Source organism: Diospyros lotus, chromosome 4 (assembly GCF_014633365.1).
Source record: "Diospyros lotus cultivar Yz01 chromosome 4, ASM1463336v1, whole genome shotgun sequence".
NCBI classification, from domain to species: Eukaryota; Viridiplantae; Streptophyta; class Magnoliopsida; order Ericales; family Ebenaceae; genus Diospyros; species Diospyros lotus.
Window position 1 is genome coordinate 9,844,985 of NC_068341.1, and position 27,206 is coordinate 9,872,190.

The 27,206-nt window shown below is 33.5% G+C and overlaps 2 protein-coding genes across 2 annotated transcripts; both read right to left on the reverse strand.

Moving 5' to 3' along the window:
* Positions 1-6,373: 6,373 nt before the first annotated feature.
* On the reverse strand, positions 6,374-7,049 carry LOC127799037 (50S ribosomal protein L31, chloroplastic-like). Its single transcript, XM_052332732.1, has one exon. The coding sequence runs from the start codon at positions 6,973-6,975 to the stop codon at positions 6,550-6,552; it is 426 nt and encodes a 141-aa protein (XP_052188692.1). The 5' UTR covers positions 6,976-7,049; the 3' UTR covers positions 6,374-6,549.
* A 702-nt stretch (positions 7,050-7,751) lies between these two features.
* Positions 7,752-10,048, reverse strand: LOC127799038 (mannan endo-1,4-beta-mannosidase 7-like). Its single transcript, XM_052332734.1, has 5 exons — positions 9,528-10,048; positions 9,258-9,452; positions 8,977-9,099; positions 8,672-8,874; positions 7,752-8,368 (listed from the first exon to the last, which is right to left on the reverse strand). Exons 1-5 carry the CDS (start codon positions 9,825-9,827, stop codon positions 7,933-7,935), a joined length of 1,257 nt encoding a protein of 418 aa, XP_052188694.1. The 5' UTR covers positions 9,828-10,048; the 3' UTR covers positions 7,752-7,932.
* Between the last annotated feature and the right edge of the window lie 17,158 nt (positions 10,049-27,206).

Consider the following 27,206-nt stretch of genomic DNA (forward strand, 5'->3'; position numbering starts at 1 on the left):
AACAAATCCTTGAAATTATTGTTTTTGCGTAGTCTACTATCACGCGTACCCTTAATTTTAGCAAAGTAAGTAAATCATATATGGATGCTTTGTCTTACTATTTAGAACAAGAAATCGAATTCATAATCTACTAATACGAATTCCAACTTATCATGGACCAAACATTTTACTTATGAGGACTAGATGAATAAACTCTTATGGTAGCCTAAGTGGTCATTTACATGGCATTCACGTGATAGTATGCTAAGTTTATGTATTCAAATCTTAAACAGTATCATTGTGTATTAGTTATTGTTAAATCACGGATTAAAGCATGAGATTCGACCCAATTTACTTGACCCGACTTACTAGTCTAATCCACGAGGGGATAACAATTCTCGCTAAAAAGCATTGTGTGCTGGGACTTTTCGATTTCCCTTTTATAAAAAAAAAAAAAAATACAAAGAGAGAAGAAAACGGGCGAGAATAGGCTAAACACCAAAGGTGGAGATAAAATATGGATATATTCCTTTCCAATTGCCCAACCAACCAACCAGGTCCAGGAGGACAAACTGTAGTCACTGTACGTACTCACTGTGGTCCATCCAAAACCCATGAAATGTAATCCTACGCTGTTTTTGTGCTTTCTAATTAGGTTGGGCTGGCAATAAGTCGAGCTCAGCTCGATTGATTTTAGCTTAGCTCACAACTCGACTCGAACTTGATATAAGTTGATTTTCTTAACTCGATCTTGGCTCAATAATAACTATGAGTTGGCTCGGTTCGTCTTGGTTCGAAATTGATTATTACCTTATTTTTATGTATATATATATTTAAATAATATATTTATAAAATTATTAAGTATATATTTATATTATTGAGGATTAAGTAATAAATATTTTTTTATTTAATAAATTTATAAAATTAATATTTATATATATAAGTATATCGAGTTGTCTCGTGAACCAAATGAGTTGAGATAATGGTAGTTTAAACTCGGCTCATTTATTAAATGAGCTAAATATTTGAGTTCAAACTTGGTTCATTTGTATCATGAGTTAGTTTATTGAATCGAGTCTTGAGTCAGTTCACGAGTAGCTCGGCTCATTGCCAGCCTTATTCCCAATCCTGAAAAATATAAAGGAAAAAAAAAATGAAAGAATGAACGATTGAGAAGCATCAGTATCTCAATTTGAATTCAAACGTAAGGTGGATTGGATTTGATTCCCATGATGCCCAGTAAGGGACTGATACCCTCCAGAAAATATACTTTTGTCTCCACAGTTAAGTATGATTGCTAAATGCAACATTTGTAGATCCATGGTCGCCCACTAGAATTACAAGCACTCCTAAAATTACAGCTCAAGTACTCCTAAAATTTGGTAAAAGATACAGAATATTTTTATATTTTTAAAAATGACAAAAACCAATCTTCAGTTTATTAAATTTGCTACACCTTTCCCTAATTATTACTTCATTCCTATTGAAATTTAGAAAAATTGCAAATAACACCCTTTAGGGTTGGCAAAATTACAAGAGAACCCTTGACATTTAAAAAATAGAAATAACTACCCCTATTGTTAAATAAAAGTATAAAATGATCAATTTATCTTTTATTTTCTCCCATATCTTTTGATTGAAAAATAAAAATAAAATATATAAAAAAAAAAAGTTTGACATTTCCATTAAACCCAAAACAAAGAAAAAACGAAAAAGAGAAAAAAGAAAGAAAAAAAAGTTTGCCTGAACGTAGATGTAGATTCTATTAAATTCAAGACATATAGATGTAAAGAAGAAAAGAAAGACAAAAAGAAGATGATGACGATGATGATGAAGGAAGAAAAAGAATAATGGTTTGTCAAAATCCAAATTCCATCAATTTCATTTAATCCAAAATAAAAAGAGAAATGAAAAGACTAAGGAAAAGAAACTTATCGAGAGATGATGTTGATTAGTAACAATAAAAAGAGGTCGGTGGCAACCAGCAATGAAAAGGTTGGCAATAAAGATAATAGTCACAAAAAAATAAAGAATAAGAGGTGAAAAAAGGAAAAAGAAATAATATTTTATATATGAAGGTAATTTAATCGTTTTCATAATGTTTAATGAGATTAATTAACGGCAAGAAAAAACTTGTAACATAACATTAAGGATCGGGGATATTTATCATATTTTTTAAATATTAAGATAATTTTTATAATTATCTCTAATCTCAAAGTACTACATATAATTTTTCCTTAAAATTTCCCAACCAAAGTATCACAACCCCTCCCCCTCCCCCCTCCCCCTCCCGAATTTGGTTCCAACCTAAAACCTCCGATTAGTTACATTTCACTCCTTAAAACCTAGGGATAAATTCCAAAAGGCCAGCACTGGTTAAGTTAAACACGGAGAAAGACTTTGGGAGAGATTTTGATAAGAAGAGAAAAGGGGAGAGAAGTGTTTAGGGAAATTCTATTCCCAGTCACCTATTTTGCTCTTCATAGCCATTTTATTTAATATACCTGAAATACTTTTGTTTGAAAATTCATTTTTACCCTCATTATTGCAGCCACTAAATTGATCGTCATCCGCCATACGCGATTGCCCATTTATGATCGAGTGAAAATAAAAAAATAATAATAATAAAAATACACAATCAACACACACACATATATAAAGAGAGAGAGACACACACGCGCACAAACATATATATACAGGCACACATACATATATATATATATACACACAGACATTTCAATTATTGGCGTTACATGATATGAGAATCATGAGATGATTAATGTAACGTGTTTTTGTATTAATTAATTATAAGGTATTTTAAAAAAAGAAAAAAAAAATAAGGTGTGTGTGGGCGGGAGAGGACGAGAGTAACACTATCTATCTATTTGTATCATCGCCGCCTCCATGCCTTTCCCGGAAAAGATGCCCCGAGGACGGGAATGACACTATCTATCTGTTTGTATCATTGCCGCCTCTATGCCCCTCCCGGAAAAGATGCCCCGAGGACGGGAATGACACTATCTATCTGTTTGTATCATCACCGCCTCCATGCCCCTCCCGAAAAAGACGCCCTGAGAACGGGAGTGACACTATCTATCTGTTTGTATCATCGTCGCCTCTATGCCCCTCCCGAAAAAGGCGCCCCGAATGGTTTGGGGCGTCTTTTCCAGAGAGGAGGCAGTCTCCGCCTAGTATGCATGTGTCTGTGTGTATATATATATATATGTATGTATGTATGTATGTATGCGTGTAAATATATATGTGTGTGTGTCTGCGTGTATGCATGTATATATATGTATGTGTATCTTTGTATATATATGTGTGTTTGATTATGTATTTTTATTTATTATTATTTTTTTGTCTTTACCCCAAATGAGCAATCGAGTATGGTGACTGACAACCAATTTGTTTTGGCCCCATTGTGAGTTGTACACATATATGTATGTATGTGTGCATATATATATATATATATGTATATGTGTGTATATATATATATCTATCGTGATGGTGGTTGCCGTGATACCAGTTGATTCGAGTTGTTGGACTTTAAGGATGTGTTCAGGAATGACTATGTGTAGATGATTGTGGCTATGCAATAGTGATAGAAGAGGGTATTTTTGGAAAACTTTGGCTGTAAAAAAAGTTGCAAAGGGTAAAAAAGAAAAAAGAAAATATTAATTTTTAATGATTGCGAAGAACAAAATGATGGTTGCGAATAAAATTTCCCAAGTGTTTAATATTTTGTTAAAATGACCATTTTAGGTTCCATTTTAATGGTACATTGGTCCTTGTGATTTCTAAAAGTGCAAGGATATTTTGTGTTTTAGTGCTGAACGAGGGTACCCAATGTAATTTAGCCTTTAAACAGTAGTAAAAATATGGCAATAATATTTTAACAATTATGACCTATATTTTTGGTTTATCCTTTGCAAGAATAAACCATTTTGCAATTTATTTGTTGGGTTAAATTCTACAAAACACTCCAAAGGTTTAGCAAAAAATAGAAAATATCCAGTATGTTAAAAGATAACAGAGACCACTATTGAATTTATTGACAACATTTTTCCCATACCATGAAAATATGACTTCTAAAATTTTCCAAATACCCTCCATATTCTCTCTCTAATCTTTCTTAAATAAATCACACCAAAGATCACTTAATTTTGGTGTCTTTCTTATTTTGATCACTCAACTTTAATTTTTTACTTTGTAATCACTAAAGTTTGAAATGTGTTCTCAACAGATTTTCTGATAAACCCCTTGCAAAATTGGATGACATGATGATGACATGACAAAGAATAAGAGAGATATGTTAACTCTAACCCCATGAAACCCTTTTCCTTCCCCTTTTCTCCCTCTCTCCTTGTTCTTGCTCGCTTGGACCCTCGTCGTTGTAACTGCCACCGGAAGCCGCAACCATCTCCATCGACCCATTCTCCTTCCCCTCTTTCTCCTCGTTCTCGCTTGTGCCTTTACCCTCGTCGTTGCAACCTTTGCCGCTACAATCACCGTCACCTCCATCTACCTTTTCTCCTTCCCTCCCCTTATTTTCGTTCTTGCCTACATTTGTACCCTCACTGTTATCGTTGCAGTCGTCGTTCGCCTCCATTGTCAATCGCCTACACTTCCATCTCGTTTTCCTGTGCTGTCGTCGCCGCCATCAACGCCTCCTACTATGAGAACGAGAAAAGAGGGGGAAGGAGAAAGGTTTTATGGGGTTTTGGGCTATGACATGTGGCATGTTTTGATTGGAATTTATTACACAATTAGCATGTCACTCTTATTCTTTGTCACATCATCGCCACATCACCCAATCCGATAAAGGGCTTGCAAAAAAATCTGTTGAGTAATCACATTACAACACATTTCAAACTTCAGTGATCACAAACAAAGAATTAAAGTTGAGTGAATATAATAGAAAAGACACCTAAATTAAGTGACATTTGGTGTGATTTACATTTACCCAATCTTTCTCTTTCCTTTACAATTAGAAAAAAATAAAAAATTACTTATGAACGATCGCCACCACTAGCCATCACTGCAAAAGGAATCCACCAGATCTAGGTTTTCCTCCAATGAGAGAGAGACAGAGTTCAACCTTCTTCTATGTAGGGGTGTTCAAAAAAATTGGTGCACCGCGAAAATCGGTCAGATCGAACCGAACCAAACTGAATTAGTCGATTTTTTTTTTTTACGGTCGAAAACGGTTTGGATCCTGTCCAAACCGCACGATTTGCGATTTGGACAATTGGCGATTCGGTTTTAAATCGAACCGCCCGAGAAAATAAAAAAAAATTATTATTATAAAAATCTAATAATCGGAGCCCTCTCTTATTTATTTTTTACACTATTTTATCTTTATTTTTTGCTCTTATTTATTTACCTTTGATTGTCTTTATTTATCAATATTTATGTCTTTATTTACCATTTTTAAATATCATTTTTAGTGGTTTTAAGTAGCATTTCAAACCACGGTAAATCGTACCAAACCAGACCACAAATACGATGCGGTTTGGCCGCACCTAAACCAGACTGCGGTCTGGTTTAGTTGAAAAACTGCACCAGCAATTTGACGTGCTGAAAATGATTCAAATCAGCCAAACCACACCGCGCACACCCCTACTTCTATGCGATAACCTAGCCCTATCACAATGGGGTTTGTAGTGGCACCACGCTTGAACTTTGACGTATACAGAGAGAGAGAGAAAGATAGGGCGCATTTGGGAACCTTAATCTAGAACCAATATAGTTGGCTTCTAAATTAAGATTTTCAAGAAAGTCAGAGAGAGAAAGAGAGAAGTGCCCACAACCGATCTCTTTTTTTGATATTGACAATGGCGATAACAGCAATGACTTCATTCCACCTCCTTTCTCCCCTTTCCATTCTCTTTCTATCCTTCTTTCTCCATTTCTTACTTCTCGCTTACTTTTGACAATCACAACCCATCACTTCAACTAAGGGAGAGTAATAGGGTATTAGAGAAACCTCATCGCCCTCTTCCATTTTTTAAAGGTGCATGAACTTGTCTTCCCAATTTTGTTTAAAAAAAACCACCCTCATAAAAATTAAATAATTCCTTATTCGGAACTCACAATTCTCCTTAAATGCACTCCCCCATGCGAAATTCTATATCCCTGACCTGACCTTGTGATTGTTCAGAAAGTCATGGAAACACACGAGAAGTTATGGGACATGTTCCTAAATCCTAACAAAAATAAAATAAAATATATGCCCGTATGTAGACAATTCTGTTAAAATGGAGTAGGACCAAGCAGTGGCACACATCACAAGCAAGGATAGCATTCGTGTATGCCAATGGCTGCCGAATCACCACAATTACTGCAACTTAACATCAGGAAGCAGCTATATAACGTAGCAAGACAAAGATCAGGATGAATTCGGCCTGAACAAGCAAGCACAATTCCATAGCATAATCAATAAACGTTCACAAATCACTGAAATGTAGAGAGGAAAGCATGGTGTGATTACAATCAATCTCCGTTCAAACCTAAGCTTTTTGGGGCCTTACCTCAAACAGAATGCGGGCAGCCCAACGTCCAAGAGAAGACTTACTTCTTCTTGCCGCCTTTGCCAGCGCCAGACTTGCGCCTGGGGGGAAGCACGATCTCGCCCTTGAGGACGGGGATTTCCATGATCTCGGTGAGCTCGCCGAACTTCTTGCGGAACTTCTCGACCTGGTCGGCGTCCACCAGGAGATGGGAGCGGCCGCCGAGGTAGAAGGGGTGGTTGCCGGACCACACGTCCACCGTGTACTCCTTTTGAGTGCCGCCAGTCGTCATCACCAGCTCGCCGTTGCAGTACACTTTCGCGTCCTCGTAGAATTCCGGATGAATGTCTTTCTTCCGGCAACTCCACTTCGGCCGGCTGGCTCCGCCGGAGCTCGCCTTCTTGCCCGGAAGACACTGAAGATGAGAAGGCGCTGGAGGAGGAGGGAGCTTTCTCTGAAGGAACGTGTTAGGCAGCGTTAAAGCCATTTGTTGAGAGAGAGAGAGAGAGAGAGAGAGAGAGAGAATTGGGACTTGGCGGAGTGGATAACAGCAATGGCGAAGGCTGTGAATTGTGATGATTCAGGGGTGTTAAATTACGGAAACACCCCCATCTGATTCTGATGGGCTTAACTTCAACCCTCTTGGGCTATTCTGACTTCAAGAGTTTCGAGCTTACCAGAGTATGTCTACAAAGAGGCTTTTGGCCCATTTGGGGCCACAAGGGCCTCATAGATTTTTCTTATATTCACTAATTAAAAAATAAAAAAAAACAATTCTCTACAATTGAAAAACTACTATTACAACGTGGTTCATTTTAATAATATTTTTATATATAAATCTTTCTAGTTGTGAGGGAAATTTGTTTTATACAAAATTTTTGTATAGCAAATTTCATTAGAATTGCATGACACGGGATTGTTACGTAGTTGGACAACTTAATAATTACATAATTGTTCGGAGATAATTTGAGAGAAAAGACGAAACTTTTGGAAGATAGTGGGTTCACACCCCTCGCACGAGCAACATATCAACTCTTTTTGCATCCATGCGTTTGCATGAGATGCGGTCATATTTTTATAAATATGATTAATGATGTGATAAATCGCGAAAAAGGTGTCTGCAGCTGGAGGATGGCTCCAGTTAAAGGTCGATTTCGACTCTTCTATAACGTCACTTGTTGTGTCATTTACTTAACTTGAAATCCATTCTTATAATGTTACGTGTTGAGTCTTCACTTTATTTTAATTAAGCAAAAGAAAGTATTTAGCATAAAAATAAAATATATATACTTTTGGGGAATGTAAGATACAGTAGCCCTGGCTACTTTATGTATTTGCATTTAAAGCGAATTTCATCTGGAAGCAAATGGCATTTAAAACCTAGTTTGATCCCCAAGCATTAATGAACTTCCAACTTTCTGCAATCCTCTACAACCGTGTTTCGTCAGTTCCCAGAATCTCCACCCTTGTTGTTCATATCCTTCGCTTTTTTCCACATCTCAATATCTCGGAGCCGGGCATACATCTTCCGGATCTTGTTCAGCTTAACCGACTGTTCAGCGATCACAGCCGCCGTGGAGGGGCTTTCCGCGAATACCACATCATACCCGTCCCTGAAAGAGTCCATTCCTTCCGTCAGAAGCTGCCAGAACAGCCCGCCAGCGGCAGCTCCTCCGCCTCTCGCCGACGAGTAGATCGCCGAATAAACCGTGTTGAACACAAGGTCCCTCTGGTCGGTGTTGAAGCCGGGATCTTTCCATGATTTCCCGAACTCTGCAAAGAGAATCGGCTTACGAAGAACGCTCTGCGCGTCTTGAATGTGATTGGCTGCCCAGTTGCTTAAGAATGAGAGCTGGCTTTCGTCGCTTTCTCCTGCTAACCTGATGCTCATCATTCATCAAGATCAGCAAGTTAATGTCAAATTATCTTGTTAAATAATTTCTCAAATTCATATATGATGAGATTTTTATATAATAATTAATTTAATTGTAAATAAAAAATGTAATTGGGTTAAAGTTCTAATAATAACAAATAGGTGATTTAGTTCCATTGTTGATTATGGTTTTATGTGAAGAATTAAAAGAATATAAGCGTTAACCAGTCAATTTTTAGTGTATAGAATCCAATCCTAATATCAATAGGTAAATACCAAAAAAAAATAAAAAAATCTTAAAACAACTTACCAAATATCGGGATACGAGTGAACCGTGGCAAAATCAATTTCGGGTATCTGATTATTTGCAATGAAGTCTGTTCCCACTTGAAAATTGGGATTGTATGGTTGTTTATTAGATGCTGATTGCCCATAAAATCCTTCTAGACCCACTTCCAGCAAGTGATTACGGTCTATGGATTTCAAGTAAGAAGCCATCTCTGTAATCCAACCCTATCACACACGCGGAACAAGAAGAAATGTTCTTATGTTACCCTTCTTAAACCAAAGAAAGTTGTATAAATTATTATCAAGAAATTTTGTTCTTCTTCTAACCTGGATCATCTTTCCCGAGGGATCCGAAGTGCATCTGGGCTCATTCATAAGCTCCCAAGCCATGATTGTGGGGTCATCCCTGTACTCAATTCCATTGATGCTGTTTCGCCTTGTAAGAACACTCTATACACAGATATCATATGAGAACATAGAAATATATATATATATATATATATATTGTTGATCTCTATTTCAGACCCAAGCATGAATCATCTTCTTAACGTAGAACCTTGCAGAAGGAATAAACCCAAAACACACACACACACAGAGAGAGAGAAGACCTTGATATGGTTTTTGTAAAATTGCTTTACGACAGAGTTAGTGAAGAAATCATCATCAGAGGCCAGGTTTTGGCCCTGACTTCTTGCCCATTCCACGTACTGCTTCTTCCCTCCAAAGTTCTCATAGTTATTCACCAAAGACAGGATTAGCCTAACCCCATATTTTCTCGCTTCGGACACAACAAAATCCAGCCCCTTCAAAGAAAACCCAGAAACAAAATCAACCACAAAGTACAAATCAAAGAGAAGATGCAGATATATTAATTAAACCTGAAAGGTCTGCTCATTGTAAGAGCCAGGCGAGTCCTGTAGGGCTCTGTATCCGCCATCGCTGAAAGCCCAGGTTCTGGCAATCACGAGGCCGTGGCTTCGGGCCGCCTCGAAAGCGGAGGAGATTTTGCTTCTCTGAGAAGGGTCACAAGCCAGATACATTAGCCAGTATGCGTTGAAGCCATTGGCGTAAAAAGGGCTTCCATTCAAGACGAAGTGGACTCCTTTGGTTCTGATGAACGTGCCTTCCGTTCGGATCAGTAACAGAGCCAGAAAAACCAGAACCCAATAATGCTTCATCTCTCTCTCTCTCTCTCTCTCTCTCTCTCTCACACACACACACTCTCTCTCTTTCTCTCTCTGTGAGTACGTATGGCAGAAGAAAATGCGTCTTATTTGCAGAGGAAGAAGTCAGGGATCCAGGAACAGAGATGCCCGCAAGAAAGAGACTTGAAACAGTTTTGGTGATTCATGTAGATGTTAGCCATTCATCATCCAACTGAATGCTTTAAAGAGTCTCTCCTTGAAAGTTGCATCCTATGTGTTTCCCATTTGTAGAACTTAAAGAAAAAAATATTATAAATGTAATAATAATGTTTCCCAGATAATAAGCCACTTTAATCAATTATATGTAATGTTAACAAATAGGAGTTTTATCTGTTTATATCCTGATTTCGAGCGTAAGGAAAGGAACGTGTAAGAAATTAATTTATAAATATTTTTATTATTTTAAAAATGATGGGGTGTAATTATAATTTTCTTTACTATTTTATCTACCTCTATTTTAATATATATATATATATATATTATACATTCTATTAATTAAGCAAATCATAAATTTAGGGTTAGCGCCACCTTTTCCAAAACCCTGTCACACTTTCAAAAATTAAAAAAAAAATACCTCTTTAACTATTTTATGAGTTTAATATATACAAAACAAAGGAAAAGGGTAGTGGAGTGAGTGACAATTTTCTATAACATTTAATTACATTAAAGGTAAATTTGAATCCAACAGAAGTTGGGGTAGGAAAAGGGGATCTACCCAACTCTCTCTATTAAATAATAAATAAATTAAAATTATATATATTTTTAAGGCAAGAACTGCCATTTCACTACCCCAAACACGAACATTATTGAGAGCCTTGGCTTGGGGGGAGGGGTTGATAGCCATTTAAGGGCCCGCGCGTTCCCTAATTAAAGCCAGCCCCCCCAGCACACGGCCGGCAACTTCTAGACTGTGATTCTTTGCCTTTTTCCTGAGGTAACCAAAACCATTCAATCAACGCCTGCCCGTACCCGTGAATTGATTCCTTCTTTCTTTTCTATTTTTCTTTTGTGCTTTCTCGTTGAAATTGGAAATTACAAAACTAACATATATATCTTCTTCTTTTTACTTTCTCTCTCTTTTGCTTTGGCCGTAAATCTCCAAAGTAATTTGATTACTTTTGCCACTTTCAAAGCAAACCTACTCTCTTGGGAATTGCCGGCAATTGACCTGAAAGTCCTTCCACATCCTTCCCGGACATCGCGGCGACAATTTGAAGCATTTATGCGAGAGCGAGGGGGTGGGGGTTTGATATTGATTGATGAAACCGTGGCGCACGTCAATATAATGGGCGATGAATGGCAACACGTGGCACGGCATTATTGGTTTGCTACAGCCGGTTGGAAATCAGTGCATCCAAGCAAGCAACCATCGTTTGGGAAAATGTTAATTTTTGTTTAAAACTTTATTATAAACAAACAAAGCATAAACTCAGAATCCAAAGTCACAAAGCAAAGAATAAAGCAAAGGTTAAGAAACTAGTGATTATCACGGAATCTACTCACTAAATTTTCTATAAAATTTATAGTTGGCACGTAACTTTTTTATAATTTTAGTTTTTAATAATTTCTTTTAATATTATTCTTAATAAAAATAATAAATTAATGTGCAATTAATTTTAAATAATTACACGTAATTATATTATTATAAATTAATTAAAAGTTAAAATACCAAAGTTAGTTTAAGTGGAGGAAAGGGACACTAATTGATGATTTGCGAAGGAAAAATAAAAAAAATATTACCACTAATCTTAATTAGTCTTTAAATAAAAGAAAATTCCTAATTTATCTCTAAAGAAGTACTAAGTCAACTAGTTTACGACCTAAGCGAAGTCTAATTCATCTTTAAATCACAAAAAGTAAATTAGTCCCTAATTTAGTTTTAAATCGCGTAATTCCCAAATAATTAAATTTTCTTATTTTTTTTCAGTAAATACAGTTTTTTATTAAATTTTCAAACACATTATTTGAATTTTCTTTTTTTCTCGGTAGATATGGTTTTTGATTGAGTTTTCAACCACTTACTTGCGCTTCTTCTAATTTCAAAAATTGAAAATTACTTTATTTCTACGATTCAAATATTTACTTATGTGATTTCAAAAATATGTTAAATTTCACTTACAATATGAATTGATTACCTTTTGTACTTCTTTTTAGATAAATTAGAATTTTGCTTGGGTTTAGGGTTAGTGGTTACATGTTTTGACTTTTTTTTTTTTTTTTTCTATTTTTTCCTCTCAAATCATCAATTAGAACCATTTTACTTTACCTTGTATTAATAGAATTATGTATAATTGTTTAAGATTAATTAGGTTGTCACGGTTTTTTTTTTTTTTATATGTAAATTTAGCTTCTTTTTTTTTTTGGTTAACAAATTATGTTAAATGGGATTTTTTTTAAAATAAAATTAAAGAAGAAATAAGTGTCGCAAAATATAAATTTTGAAGATGTTGGAGTTCCGGTTATGAAATGTTTTAAATATCTCTAACAACTCTATGTTCTTATACACATTTAAACATTTCATAATCTAAATTATAAAAAAATAAGTATAGTTTGAATAGTTTTATTCTTTTAGAGATAAGATGTAAGCACTCATATCCGGATATTCTAATCACCCGGACTATCCGAACGAGAGCGCCTACGAAAGAGAAAAGAATGAGACATAAGACCAAAACTACCCTGGCATACATAAATAAGAATTGAAACAACGGAAGTGAAGCTATATATATGTATACATGCATGCACTATGGGTACTCCACTAGCACAGCGGTCATAAGATAAATGAATGAATTTAGACTCCTGTGCCGACATACATAAGACACGAGGAAATACTTGGTACAATAAAAATAATAGAGTAAATCCTACTAAATTATCAGAGTTGACCGGGACCGATGGGATTGCCTATACACCATACCGACTCTGCCGCTAAAAGATGACTCCCTTGCCATGGCCCACACTGCCACTACCTAGAATGATGGAAAGTAAAGTGAGTCGAGAGACTCAGCAATCATAAGGAAAGAAAGGCTAAAGGCTATATATAACCAATAAGCTCTCCCCCAGAACACCAATCCCCAAGCACACACAAGCCATGAGACACTACCACACAATAGTATAGCATAATGAAAGCACATATCGATCCTTGAAGCCCACACAAGACACACGGCACCCAAATCTCATACCAACTTGTCGCTGCCCTGAAAGACAACATAAATCTCCAACATACCTGCGGGTGCTATCCTGGGTCGGTGCTCCCGTCACTCGTGTGTCCGTGTCAGTACTCCGGACACCCAAGCCATAGGCTCCCTCGGAACGGTCTTCCCGTTCGAAAACTGATAACTACCAGTAACCATGCAATGGCGTAGTGAGCATCAACGTGATACACTGACGCCCATACATCCAGGCATCAGGCCATGCTCCGCCCACATAGTAAACCACACACGATGCATATGCCTGTGCTGGATGCAACCTAATCAAGCTAGAATATCTGTGTCCAATCATACTCAATAAATGAATATCCCAATATGCAACCTGTACCTATGTGCATATCAAATCATGAACAGTAATATAATGAATCTAATCGTGCAATAAATCACATACTGGCAGAGCTAGTCAGCAGTGCCCGACACCGGTCAACGGCCAGTGACTAGGAGTGTCCGTTCGACGGTTCACATCAGGGTCATACGATAGTCTACTCCACATCACCAAACAGCCGACCACTGCCCCACTGCTTAATAGCCCTAATCGAACCATAAATAAACCTGAGAAAACCATAACTAAACCCGCTCATCTAGGAACCTAGCCCCCAAGTTGGGTTCAGGATCATTCCGAAAAGAATGGGGGTGGCATAAACCCCCATAGGCACATAACAAATAAAATTCTAGAAGTTTCAGATTTAATTTAAATTAAAACAATTGAATAATATCTCAATAAATAATGCTAGGCGTCGAATTAGAGTAAGGGAAGGCGTAAAATACGAGAAACCATAGAATCTCTCATAGGAATTAAAGAACAAGAGGAGAGGGTTAGGAGCTTGCCTTTACACGATCGTTTCTTGCCTTTCTTGCACTCCCGTTGCGAAGTAAAACGTTTCTCTAACAATTAATAAAATCATGGCTCATATTAATTAAATCTAACCGAGTAATATAAATAATTTAACCATCTAAAATCCCACGTAAGTACACCACAAATAAAACCCCAATGAGTCTCATATTTAATTTGAATTAAATCATGCCAATAAAATCATCGATTCGTATAATTAATACGCGAAATCAAAACGAATTAAGGGAAGGCGTGGAATTCACAAAAGGGAAAAAGATCGCATGGGTAGAAAGAAGCTTGCCTCTATTTAGCTATTTACAGCGTTTTTACGCTCGAACACTACCAAAATAATACACTTTGTAAATTAATATAAACGCCCAAAATTAATAAAATTGGATGTAAAATGAAATTTCAACCGTACAAAATGTTTAACACATAATTCTTTACTTACTTGGCTAATTAAAACCCATTTAAACCAAATTTAATCTTGAATTTTGCCCCTAAATTCCTTCATTTCTTCATCACGGTGTCGCTGCTTCTTCTTCAATTTTTTCTTCTAGTTTGCAGCTTCAGAAACGCCCAAAATGGGCTTAAAAACAAGCAAAAATGGGTGGCCAGAACGTGGCCACGTGGTAGCCGTTGGGCTGCACTGGGAAGCCACCACCTAAGGCTAAAATGACGCCATTTTGGACATCATTGGCTTGAAAAAATCAGTAGAAAACCTCCCAGCGCGCGCGCCCCTGCGGATCGAACTCGTGACCTGCCGCGTACCGCCCTCGCGGGCGACTGCTTGCGCCCGCGCCCACCTTCAACTATATTATGCTTCGATTTAATTTTAAAGTGATCCACGCCCCTTTTCTCCGAAATTGTAGCAACGCCCACAACTTCAAAAAAGTGACGCTCTTGCCCCAGAACTTTCAAATGCAACATATACACCCCAAATTAACTTCCACTTATTTCATTTCCACCCCGAAATTTTCAGAAATTCCACTAAATTAATTTACTTTAATTTTTCTTTATTTTCATAAATATTCTCAAATAAATTAATTAAATACCTAAATTTCCTATTTCCTCAAAATACACATAAATTATTATTTTTTCTTAATTCCTCAAATATTCCATAATGTCCTCAAATACCGGTTTGAATAATTATTATTTATTTTAAAATTTCATGATATTACATAAAATTATTATTTTTTAGAGAAACAAAAATTGACTTAAATGATAATTTCCTATATTTAAGGGCATTTTGATAATACTGCAAGGGCTTGAGGCCCTTTATTTTGAGATATGGGTATTTCGATAATTAAGTAGGAAGTTTCATTTTAGGCAATTCTCCAAAGGAAAATTCTATTCATAGCCGTATTATTACTCTTCACAGTTATTTCCGCCAAAATTCTCTATCATTTTTCAAAAATCCTATTTTGTCCTTCAGCCACATCATATTCCTTCACTTTTTATTCCTCACATCCACTCCATCTCTCTTTCTCTCTCATTACACCCATCTCTCCACATTTCTCTCTCCCTCGAATACACACACAGATATATATATATATATATATACACACGCATGGCCGCGGCTAGAACACTTCCCCGACTGTTGCTGGAAGTCGGGGAACACCGATTTTTTTTTATTTTAATTAAAAAAATTATTATAATAAAATAAAATTAAAAAATAAAAATATAAATAAATAAATTATTTTAAATATCTACATTTTAAATAATTATAAATTAACTAATTATAATTTTTTTAACTAATTTTAAATTTTAAATCATTGTGAGTTAAATTTTTGATACTTAAGGGGTGTTTGTTAACTAAGATATGGGGGGATAAGGTCAGATATGGGAAGCATTTCGGATGTTTATTTTTTTCGGCGTGTTTGTTAAACTTATCTGGGTTTTTCTGGAAAGGGGCTCACGTAACCTTTTATCTTACATTTGTCAGATAAATTTATCTGAGGGGGAGGTCAGATAAATTTATCTGACATTTTACAGATAAAGGTAAATTACACACATACCCTTCTATAAAACCTCACCTTAAAACGTTGTCCTTCACGTTCATCTTCTTCTTTTTTATTTTTAATTGTTGTTTACTATTTATCTTCACACTTCCACGGAATTAACAGAGGGAGGTTGTTCATCTTCCTTTCATTTTCTGTAAATCTTCTTTTTATTACTGGTAATCATCGCCTCCCCCACAATCTTCTATATTTCTGTAAATCTTCTTCTCTTCTATTTCCTGTAAAAAAAATTGTAAATCTTCTTCTTCTCGTATTTTCTGTGTATCTTCTTCTACATTTCTATATATCTTATTCTCGTATTTTCTGTATATGTATGTGTGTGTGTGTTATATTCTGTTCACTGTGGCTTCTTCTACATTTTTAGAATCCTGTATGTGTATGTGTGTGTGTGTTATTTCTAGAATCTTTTATGTGTACGTGTGTGTGTGTGTGTTATCTTCTTCTACATTTCTGTAAAATTTCCCACGATGAATAGAATATTTTTATATTATGTTCAATGTGGCTTCATTTCTTGTGGAGGAGACATGAATATTTGCTTTAAATGTCTTATTTTTATAAAAATTTTCAAGCATCGTACAATTTCATGATTTAAATTCTAACTTTAAATAAAGTATATCGTGATAATATATGAATTCAGAGAATTAGAATTTTATTATCACTACTGTTGCTATGGAATGCTCCATTTGAGTGCCTTTCATGTATTGTTTCTCAACCCTCATGCATCATTAGTAACATATTTATATAATTATATTCTACAAAATTTTTCTATCTAAGTTATTTTATATTTTGTTATAAAATACTTTTATTTTACTATAAAATGAGCAAGTAAAACTTTTGTTGAAAACCATTCCACATTTAGATAATTTTATATTAAGCAATCTATCAAAAGTTATTGTGTTGAGAGTTATGTGTGGGTATATTGTATGATTTTTTTTTTATTCATACACTTTACTATTTCTGCTAAACTTAGCATTCATCATAGCACTTTGACATGTTCTCATATTAATCGTTCTTGTAGTTTTTTCCTTCACTGATAATTGTGGATTATGTCAATTAACCCTTCTAGTGAAAGTTTCTTCATGATGGAAATAGTTATTACAAAGAGTTTACATTGATGATATTATCTATCTCAAACAAACATACATACTAAAATAACCAACACAAAAGAGTCTAAAAATTGAGGTGGTACATTTCTAAAGCATTTTTCTAGATGCTACACTAAAAAGTTAAAAAGTAGGGTATAATTTTTTAACATCACATAAGATATATACATTTTACAAAAACAAACAATATAGCATTTAATTTTTATATAACATTTCCAATCCATAATGTGACCTTTTTTTAGTATTTGATTATTCAAGAATAATCATTTATGTGTTGAAAAATAATGTTCTTTGGCCAAAAGTTCTTATTAACTCTTTTTTTTTTTTTCCATTTGTAGTTATAATGGATAATATGGATCTTGAGGAGTTTGATATTGAATGGGACGAGGACTCTTGGGACATTGATGATGATCCTGAGGGATTGTTATGGTTGATAATTATAATATGTTGGCTGTTTAGATCTATAGCAAGTGTTGTTATAGTTGTTGTAAAAGTATCAGAATTTAGTTTAGATAAGCCTATCGCCTGTAAAGTAAGAAATCTTAGTAAAAATCTAATTTATATCAGAATGAAGTCACAAATGGAACAACTTAACAAGTTGCTCCACAATGACACAACTGCAATATGCACTATAAGAATGGATATGAGAACTTTTGGAGGAGCAAGGAGATGAAGCTGCATCAACTGAGACTATCCCTAATTCTACCAAGAGTAGGAGTAAGAAGAAGAGGAGGATGGGAGCAGATAGCTCTTCAAATGAGCTTTCAATTGTTAGTGATTCTATTAACAAGCTGTCAGAGACAATGGAGAAAAGTTTGTGCTCAATTGGTGACAAATTAGGAAATAGATCATTACAAAGGGAAGAATTAGCTTAATTTCTGGATGCTGTCTCATTTGCAAACATAAATAAGAGGTTCATGGTTGCCAATGAAATTGGAAGAAAGCTAGAATTACTAGATCATTTCTGCATTATTGCTCCTGCTGCGATGATTGATATGATTAACTATGTCCTTAGTTATTTGAAATAGAATTGGGATATTAACTATTTGGTAAAGACACATAATGGCTATTTTGATTTTGATATAATTAGCTATGTCCTTAGTTATTTGCAATAGGTTGGGATATTAACTATTTACATGTAATGGCTATTTTGGTTTTGATATGTTAACTAATTGTTTGGTAATAATAATTGTTTGGTAAAGGCACATAATGACTATTTTGGTTTATTGTTAAACATTAAATTTTTAATAAAAAAAATTATTTTATATTTCTATTTTATTTGCCTATGGCTGATTTTGTTATATTATTATAAGATAGCATGATATTTATTTTTGAAATAATTTTGAATGAATTTGATAATAGGGATATTTTGGTAAAAAAATTTTATCTTGGTGCTTATCATATGTATTAACAAACATATGGAAAGAAAAAGTACAGTTATCAGTGGATTTTAAAAAATTTAACAAACAATCTGATAGAAATCTGGGAATGCTTCACGGTCTTATCGTGACCATTTCATATCTTGATCTGAAAAGCATCACAATCTTATCTTGATACCATCTTATCTTGCTCATTTTAACAAACGCCCCTTACAAAAAGTTAAAATTAGTTAATTTATATTATTAAATTACTTAAAGATACATATACTTAAAATTAGTTGAATTTATTTAAAGATATATGTATCTTTTTAAAAAGAATTAACTAATTTATTTATTAAATAAATTCAACTAATAAGATATATGTATCTTTTTAAAAAAAATTATTTATTTGTATTTTTTTTATTATAATAAAAAAATTAATTAAAATAAAAAAACTTCCCCGACCGCTGGGGGTCGGGGAAATGTTCCATGGTTGCAGCTGCCATAGTCGCGACCATGCGTGTGTGTGTGTATATATATATATTAGGTGTGTGTGTGTGTGTTTGTATATCTGTGTGAGTTTATGTATGGATATATATATCTGTGTATGTATTCGGGGGAGAGAGATGGGTGTGAGAGAAAAAGAGATGGGTGTAATGAGACAAAAAGAAAGATGGAGTGGATGGATAGCTGCGAGTGGTTGTGGCTGTGAGGAGTAAAAAAGAAAGGAATATGGTGTGGTTGCGGGTGACAGTGAAGGATAAAATAAGATTTTTGAAAAATGGTGAAGAATTTTGACAGGCATGGTTATGAAGAGTAATTATACTGACTATGAATAGAATTTTCCATCTCCAAAATATAAGGCTTGAGCGTAACTTTTTAACGATCATTGGAGTTTGTTTCTAGCGCTATACTTTAGATATATTACCCTACAACTTTTGTAAAATTATATCAAAATCTCTTGCAACTTAAGATTTCACTTATAATTTTAAAATTAAAATTTACCAAATTTGAGGGGTAGAATGTAATTTTCCAAAAAATCTGCAATTTGATGAATGACATGTTGCCACTGTGAAATCCCTAGGATTGGGATGAAAAAAAACAACAAAATAAATAAATAAAAAGATATGAAGATTTAGGCAATGGTTTTCGTCTTTATAATGAGCAGGGTTTTAATTGAGACTTTGGGGCAAAAATGACCATGTTTTGATTAGTTTTAAGGATTCTTGATAAAGGGTTTTGATAAAAAAGAGCTAGGAGTTCATTTGGAACAAAAATGAAGTGTTTTAGTGTTGTTTTTGGTATGGTTTGCTAACACCTTAAAAAGTTTCATTGAAGTGAGTTTTTTTAGTGAAATCGACAATCTTTGGGGATTTTTTCTCTAAAAATTGAGGGTTTGGAGAAATAAAATGAAGGGTTTAATGATAGTTAAAGAAATATCGTTGAAAAATACTTTTTTTTTTTGAAAAATCAATCTGGTGGCACCTGAAACCAACAACATTAGTAGTCGTTTTAGTAGAAAAAGAAACAAAAAGAGAAAAGATCAATGATAAGAAGAAAAATAAAGAAAAAAATAAAAATAAAAAATATTACACGTAGTCATCGAACATTAAAGAGATTGTTTGAGAAGATGATTAGAGGTGGTGGTCGTTGGGTGCGTGTAGCACACATGCCAAGAGTAAGGTGAGTGTAAAATATGCTTGAATGAGGCATATGTAACACGCACGTTTGTGTATAAGAAAAAAAATTAAAAATTAAAAAGAATATTAAATACTCATAAAACATTCAAGGGTAATGAAAAATATCTTTTGGGGTGCATCGTGGTGACAAGCAAGAAGCGAGGAGTTGACATCGACATAAATATTTTTTAGTTTTTCTTTGAAAATAATTAAGATATAAGATATAAATATTTTATTTGAATAATTGATATGAAAATACGTAATTGGATATTACTATATTGAATAATATGTGATAAAATATGAAAAATGATCATGCACTTGTTAGTTATTCTTTTTGAAAAATTCATGTGAATATGCATTTCGTGCATTTTGATAGTATCTTGAAAATGTTTCTTCTTGTCATAAATATTATGCAAAAATGTCCCTAAAACATATAGCTGGTTTACCACAAATATATTTTCTTCTATATGATATATATATATATATGTGTGTGTGTGTGTGTGTAAATGTGATGGATGATTTGTAGTCAAAGGTGCTGGCTAATGTATGGGTTATAAAAATAATAAATTTGTTTCTTAGAGTTTTAAACTCACTTGCAATATATTCAATGTTTCAAATTTATACTTTTATTTTGTTGTATATTGAATAAATTTAGATTATTATTTAAAATTTATATAAAACATGATTTTTGAGAATTATCTCATTAATTGGACATTGACAATATCATTAGCGCACATTCAATGCCGAGTATAGTAATTAACTTGAGTGTTCAAGGGTCCATTCGAAAATTAAGTTCTACTTTTTTTTTATAAGTAAAGCTAGTTCTATACAAGTTTAACTTTAGTAATTAAGTAGAATATCTTAAGATCCAAACATAAATCAATTAAGAACATATCCATTATAGAAATAAGATGACAAGGGATCCCGAAACAATCACCATATAAAAATTTAGTGGTAGGATAAATTCAAATCACACTATCTCATAAACTCTTTACTTGTAATTCTTATGTATTTATTATCAACAAGAAGTTAGATAAACACATTAAATTGTCGAATGTGATGCATGCTATATTTGTTAATATGCATGCACCTCGATTACATAACAAAATAAAGTATCTTATACTTTATTAAAATTTTATTTATCAGTGCTCCCAAACAATGAACGGGGGTCACATATGCTATAATATAAATATTATTATACTGTGCCCTGTTTGTTACCCCAATCTTACCTAATTTTGTGATTAAATGTTAAACAAACGCCCACTAGGACCCCTGTCTAACCAAAATAAGCAAAGTGCACTATCATTTTGTGATGGTTCATATTTTAGTTTTATTTTTTAACTTTTGATTATTTTTATTTTATTTCTTAACTTTGTACAAAATGTGAGTAAAATTACAATATCCTTTCATTTACATCTCACATTTATTAATTAGTTGATTATATCGATTTAGCTTAAAATTTAAATCAGTCAAATAAAAAAAGGTAATTAAGAATAATAATTGAGGTGGTAGTTCTATTAGTAATATTTCTCATGTTTATATTATTAAAACCCATCAATTTCGAAAACAAACACTATTTTCCTAGTTATTCGGAATTTTCTTCTTTAATAATTAAAGAAATCCAGAATAATAGCTAGATTTATCCATAAAATTAGTAAATATTTATTACTATTATGATAATGTATTTGGAGACTTGCTTAATAAAATAATTTTATAAAAACATAATTATCAAAGTAAAAATAGTACTATTATTATATCCCTAGCTAGCTATAATAACATATTTTACTCAATTATTATATAAGAATGCCATTTTGTTAGAAAGAAAAAAATCAACTCCGAACAAAAAATAGATATGCCCAAGATAATGCTAGATTGATCATCGAGATTTGTCTCAAATAAAGTATCAGTAAAATTGAGTCTTTTGTCACTTAGCAGAATTCTGACTCTCAAAGTAAGAAATAGATAAATAATATAAAATGCGATTTCATAATTATACCATTATAAATTTATTTCTATTTATAAATAAGGTGAAGTCGCACTCAAAATATAGTTTAATTGTTGGCCTAATAATATCAGGTGGTTGGAAAGATTTTTAAAATATTAAAAAAATTCTCAATTGGCTGGATGCACAACAATAGACTAAGTCCACTCAAATTTTCCATATTAGTAATGGATCTGAGTCGGGTTGGATCAACGGGTCCCTAAAGATAAGTTTTGGACATTTAAGGGAGTAAATCACGAGTTGTAGTTAGCCCCTAACAATATACATAACACTAGTGATTGATGGGCAATACAAGCAACAGAGTAGTTTCTCCCTTAGAGGGTTGAACAAATATTATTTCTTTTGTGAATAATTCAGAAAATACTCTTTAAAAATATACAAGTACTTATTAGTAAGAAGTAATGACATGATTATTATGTAATATTTTGAATTTATGACAAATATACTGCTTGCTTCCAGGTGTCGATAGGTTAACTAACAAATTATTAGATAATTTAGACGACAAATTGAAAAAAAAAAAAAACTTTTGTTATAAATATCATCATCCTCTTACATGTTAACGTAATTTTTTTACTGTTTGTTTGTTCATATCAGAATAACATTAAAATGAAAGAACACGTCATTCTACCATTTTTGTTTAATTAACCATTCTATGCTTTTGTTTATCATAAAAAATAATTAATAATTATAATAAGTGTCTTTTGTAGCGTCTTATTTAGTAATAAGTGATGTTAAGCTCAAGGGTAAGTAAACACGATTTTGATGATAATAAAATATTTATTATATAAATGTATTTATTTCTCATACAAAAAAATAAATTTATTTTGAATTAAAAGTGGACACAAAAAATAAATTTATTTTGAATTAAAAATTGATTGTCTTTAGACATATTTATTTGTTTTGATCATTTATGTTTCAAAAGTTTATATTTAAATTTTTATTTCTTGATAAATGCATTTCTTATTTATGCAAAAAATATATTTATTTTGAATTAAAAGAAAAATTATTTTTAAACATGTTTTTCTCTTTCTCATACAAAAAATAAATTTATTTTTGAATTAAAGAGAATTGGTTTTAAATATATTTTCTTTTACTCATGTAAAAAGTAAATTTATTTTGAATTAAAAGAGAATTATCTTTAGATATATTTTCTTATTTTAATCATTTATGTCTTAAAAATTTATATTTGAATTTTTAAATTTTGAATTAAATGAGAATTATTTTTAAACATATTTTCTCTTACTTATATAAAAAATAAATTTATTTTGAATTAAATGAGAATTGCTTTTAGACGTGTTTTCTTATTTTAATCATTTATGTCTCAAAAGTTTATATTTGAATTTTTAAATCTTGATTTTTCATGCAAAAAATAAATTTATTTTGAATTAAAAATGAGACATGTTTTCTTATTATTTGAAAAAGTTTAAACATTTTATGAATTTCAAATTTTATATTAATATTTTCTTTAATGGCTAATGTGTTTAGAAGATGTATATATATATAGGGTAAGTATGGAGACTCAAGATAGAACAAACTTGATAAGAGTATTTAAATAAGAGTGAGAAGGTTTGAAGTGCTGGAAGTGTGCTGGTTGGTGGAATTCTCAATCGTTGGTGACTTGTTTGTAATTATCTCTGCTTGTAAGTTTGTTATTTTTACTCACTTATTATGTGAGAGAATTGTATTTGCTAGTAGTATGCTTGTAATATCCTGAAAATTAAGAAATAAATAATTATTGTTAATTTAGTGTTTGAAGTCATTACGAAATATTTGAGGAATTAAAGAAAAATAAATGTTTAGGTTGTTTTGAGAAATATGAAATTTAGTTATTTAATTAAATTACTTGGGAGTATTTAAGGAAATAATGAAATAATAATTTAATTTGTATTTTGGTGATTATTGAGTGTTTAGTGTTTAAAGAAAATAATTATTTATTGGGGATTATCTAGGAAAATAATAAAATAAATTAATTTAGTGATTTTTGAAAATTATAGGGTGTAAGTGAAATAAGAAGAAATGGAAGTTGGGTGGGTGTGCAATTAATGAAAGTTCTAGGTGTTGAAATGTAATTTGTGAAAGTGGCTGAGGATCCCTTTATATATATTAGTGTGCGTATATGTATTAAAGGGAGAGCTAGATCAGGCGGAGGCGTGCGCGTGTGCGAGGGAAGAGGTTGCGGGTTCGACGCGTGGAGCGCGTGCGCGACTGTAGAAAGTGCTGATTTTTAATTAGCAAGCCTAGCCCCAAAACGACGTCGTTTTGGGGCAAGGCGGTGGATAGCCAGCCGCGGCCACGTGGCGCGCGCTGGTGCGCCCGCGCTGCTGTCTCCCACGCCTCTGTTTTGCACGCTTTTTAAGGCCAAATTGGCCATATTTTTCTGCCGATTTTCCTGCTATTAATTGCTTCAATTGAAGCTAAAATTTAGACTAAAATTGGAGCAGAACAGAGAGCTCGGGAGAAGGAAAAATGGCGCGAGGCAGCGGCGAAGAAGGGGAAAATTAGAAGAAAATATTCAAAAATTAATTTTATGCTATGCAATTGAAGATTCGAAGAGCGAGATAAGTTAGTTAGTGTGTATTAAACATTTTTTATGGATTAAATCGTACTTTTAGACTGTATTTTGGTTTATTTTAGTGTTAATATTATTTTGCAGGTGCGAGTATTTAAGGCTAGAAATCTGCAAAAAACTAAGGCAAGCTCCTAACTCTCTCTTCGCGCTATTTATTTCTCGTGAAAGTTTTTGAGGTTTCTTATACTCTAAACCCTCCCTCACCGTGACTCGATTCTACGCATAAATAATAATAATGCGCGTAGTAACCATTTTATGACTTTTACTTTATTAATGAGTTTATGGTTAATGGGATAAGCTAAGTAAGGATGTCATGGCGTCTTTTATTTCGACCGTCACGGAGCTTCGTATCGCTCTGTTTTCCTTAGGAATGATGCCGAACCCGTTGGGGTTAGGTTCTTAGAGAAATTGGTTATGGTCAAAATTAGGAGAATGTGTTAAAAAGAGTCTATTATGTATGTGGAGATAGTTTTCTGTGAATGAGGAAGAATGAGAATGGTATCATGATGTTATGTGGTTATGTACGTGAAGAGTTTTGGAGAAATGTTAAGTTTATAAGCTAATAAGTTAATGGTGTCAGTAAGTGTGTCTAAGGGTATGGGTACAAAGCCACTGTCTGTTGACCGTGGGTCGTGGCAGTTGATGGTTGGATGTATGGGTGCCAGTTATCGATTGTTACGATAAGTGCTAGACGGCCAGAAGAGCTGGTACTCCAGATTCCCGCCTTGATTTGTGCATTTCATGATATGTGTGCTTTAAGGGGCCGGGTTGCATTCACGTGGTACATGCTTTGTGTGTGATGGGACGTATGAACATTTGCATGACCCGGTTGGTCTAAGAGCCAATTTGGGTATCCTAGGCGAGCATATGCATTTAGAGCATGTTACATGTGTGTATTCCTATGTGAGGCATAGCAGGGCCTGATGCTTGGTTTATGGGGGCCTTGTCATCACGTTTATGCTACAACGGCCATTGCATTTCCTATGTGTTGCATTGCATGATTTTATTATTATTGTTATTCTGGACGGGAGTACCGTGCCGGGCGTCGGGAGTACCGACTCATGTCAGGATGTATCAAGTATCAGGAAAAGTTGACCATGTCAGGAAGACGGGTCTTTACGGATCATGAAATGGTAGCCTATGTTAGGCTACAACAAGTTTGTATGTGGGACCCGGGTGCCAATGTGTGACTTATGTGGGCCCCTGGTTCCTTATGTGCAATTAACTTTATGTTATGCATGTAGAAGTAAGATACGTATGGATCATGACATGGCATGATTGCATTGGCATGAATCGCATGGGGTGTCATGGGAAGAGTCCTACCCTAAACCCTCAATCTTCCTTTCATGAGCTTGCTGAGTCTCGCGACTCATGTTTGTTTTACATCATTCCAGGTCAGCATATCCTGAGATCCCAGGTGCGTTCAGCAGGGGTTTGGGTCCAGACCGTTTAGTCGTGATAGCAAGTGCAGAGCTCTCCCGAATCTAGGTCCTGGGTGTTTTTTGTAAGATTTAAATTTTGAATTAGATATATGTTATGTAAGCTTAGGTGGGCCCAAGTAATGAATGATTTTGTAAAAATGATTATGAGGTGTGAAATGATAAAAGAATATGATTTTAATAAGGATTTTTCATGAGTTGTAGTTGTGTGTTGTTTGGTATCATTTTAGTAATGACCCTCTCACGGATCCTCTTGGTGCATGAGGGCTCTGGGAGGCGGGCCTTTACAATGCTAGTGGTTCTTGCTTAGGCAATGGATTCTATGTTGGTTTTACTTCCAGTTAAAAAATAGTGTTGATTCCCCTAGTGAAACCTTAAGCTAAATCTTGAGAGAGAGGATTAGGTTTTTTAGAGTCAAACCTCTATAAATCTCTCTTATTTTGTGTGATTGTGTGATTTTACTGATTTTAATTCTACTGTAATCATCATATATTAAGATCATAAATTTAAGAATTTTCAAAAGAGCTAAAATTATTAATTTTTAAAAAATCTAATTTACCCGCTCTTGAGTATTTTTTTGACAAAAGGTGATAGTTTTGATGAGTCTAAAATCTAGAATTTTAATTTTTAGACGTGTATATTATGTTTAATATATACATATTAAACATTATTTATATATTAAGATTTTGGGTATATTTTAACTTATAAATAAATTATTAAGTTTTTAAAAGGATAAAAAATGCTTAACAAATAATTTTTATTTTAAATTTTAATTTTAGTAATATTATTTTTGAATATTTGAATCTTGACTAATTTTGCAAGTTGTTTAAGTTTTAATATTATTTTTTATTTTAATCACATGTTAGGGTAAGGTTTGGTACAATTTAAAGTAGACTTACAGTTATTGGTATGAGTTGGGTTGATGACAATGAGAAAAGAGTTTTCCTGCAAGGAAATCTCAAGTCCCATGGGGATGGATTGAGATTCATTTTTCCTTTTCAAATGGGTTTCAGATTTGGGTTAGGGTATGAATTTAAGAGTTCAAGTTTAGGGTCAAATAACATTCCCTACCCATTGCCACTCTTAATTCGTTTTAGGCAAAAATTGTTATGTTTTATTGACGAGGAATAAAATAACTCCATCGGA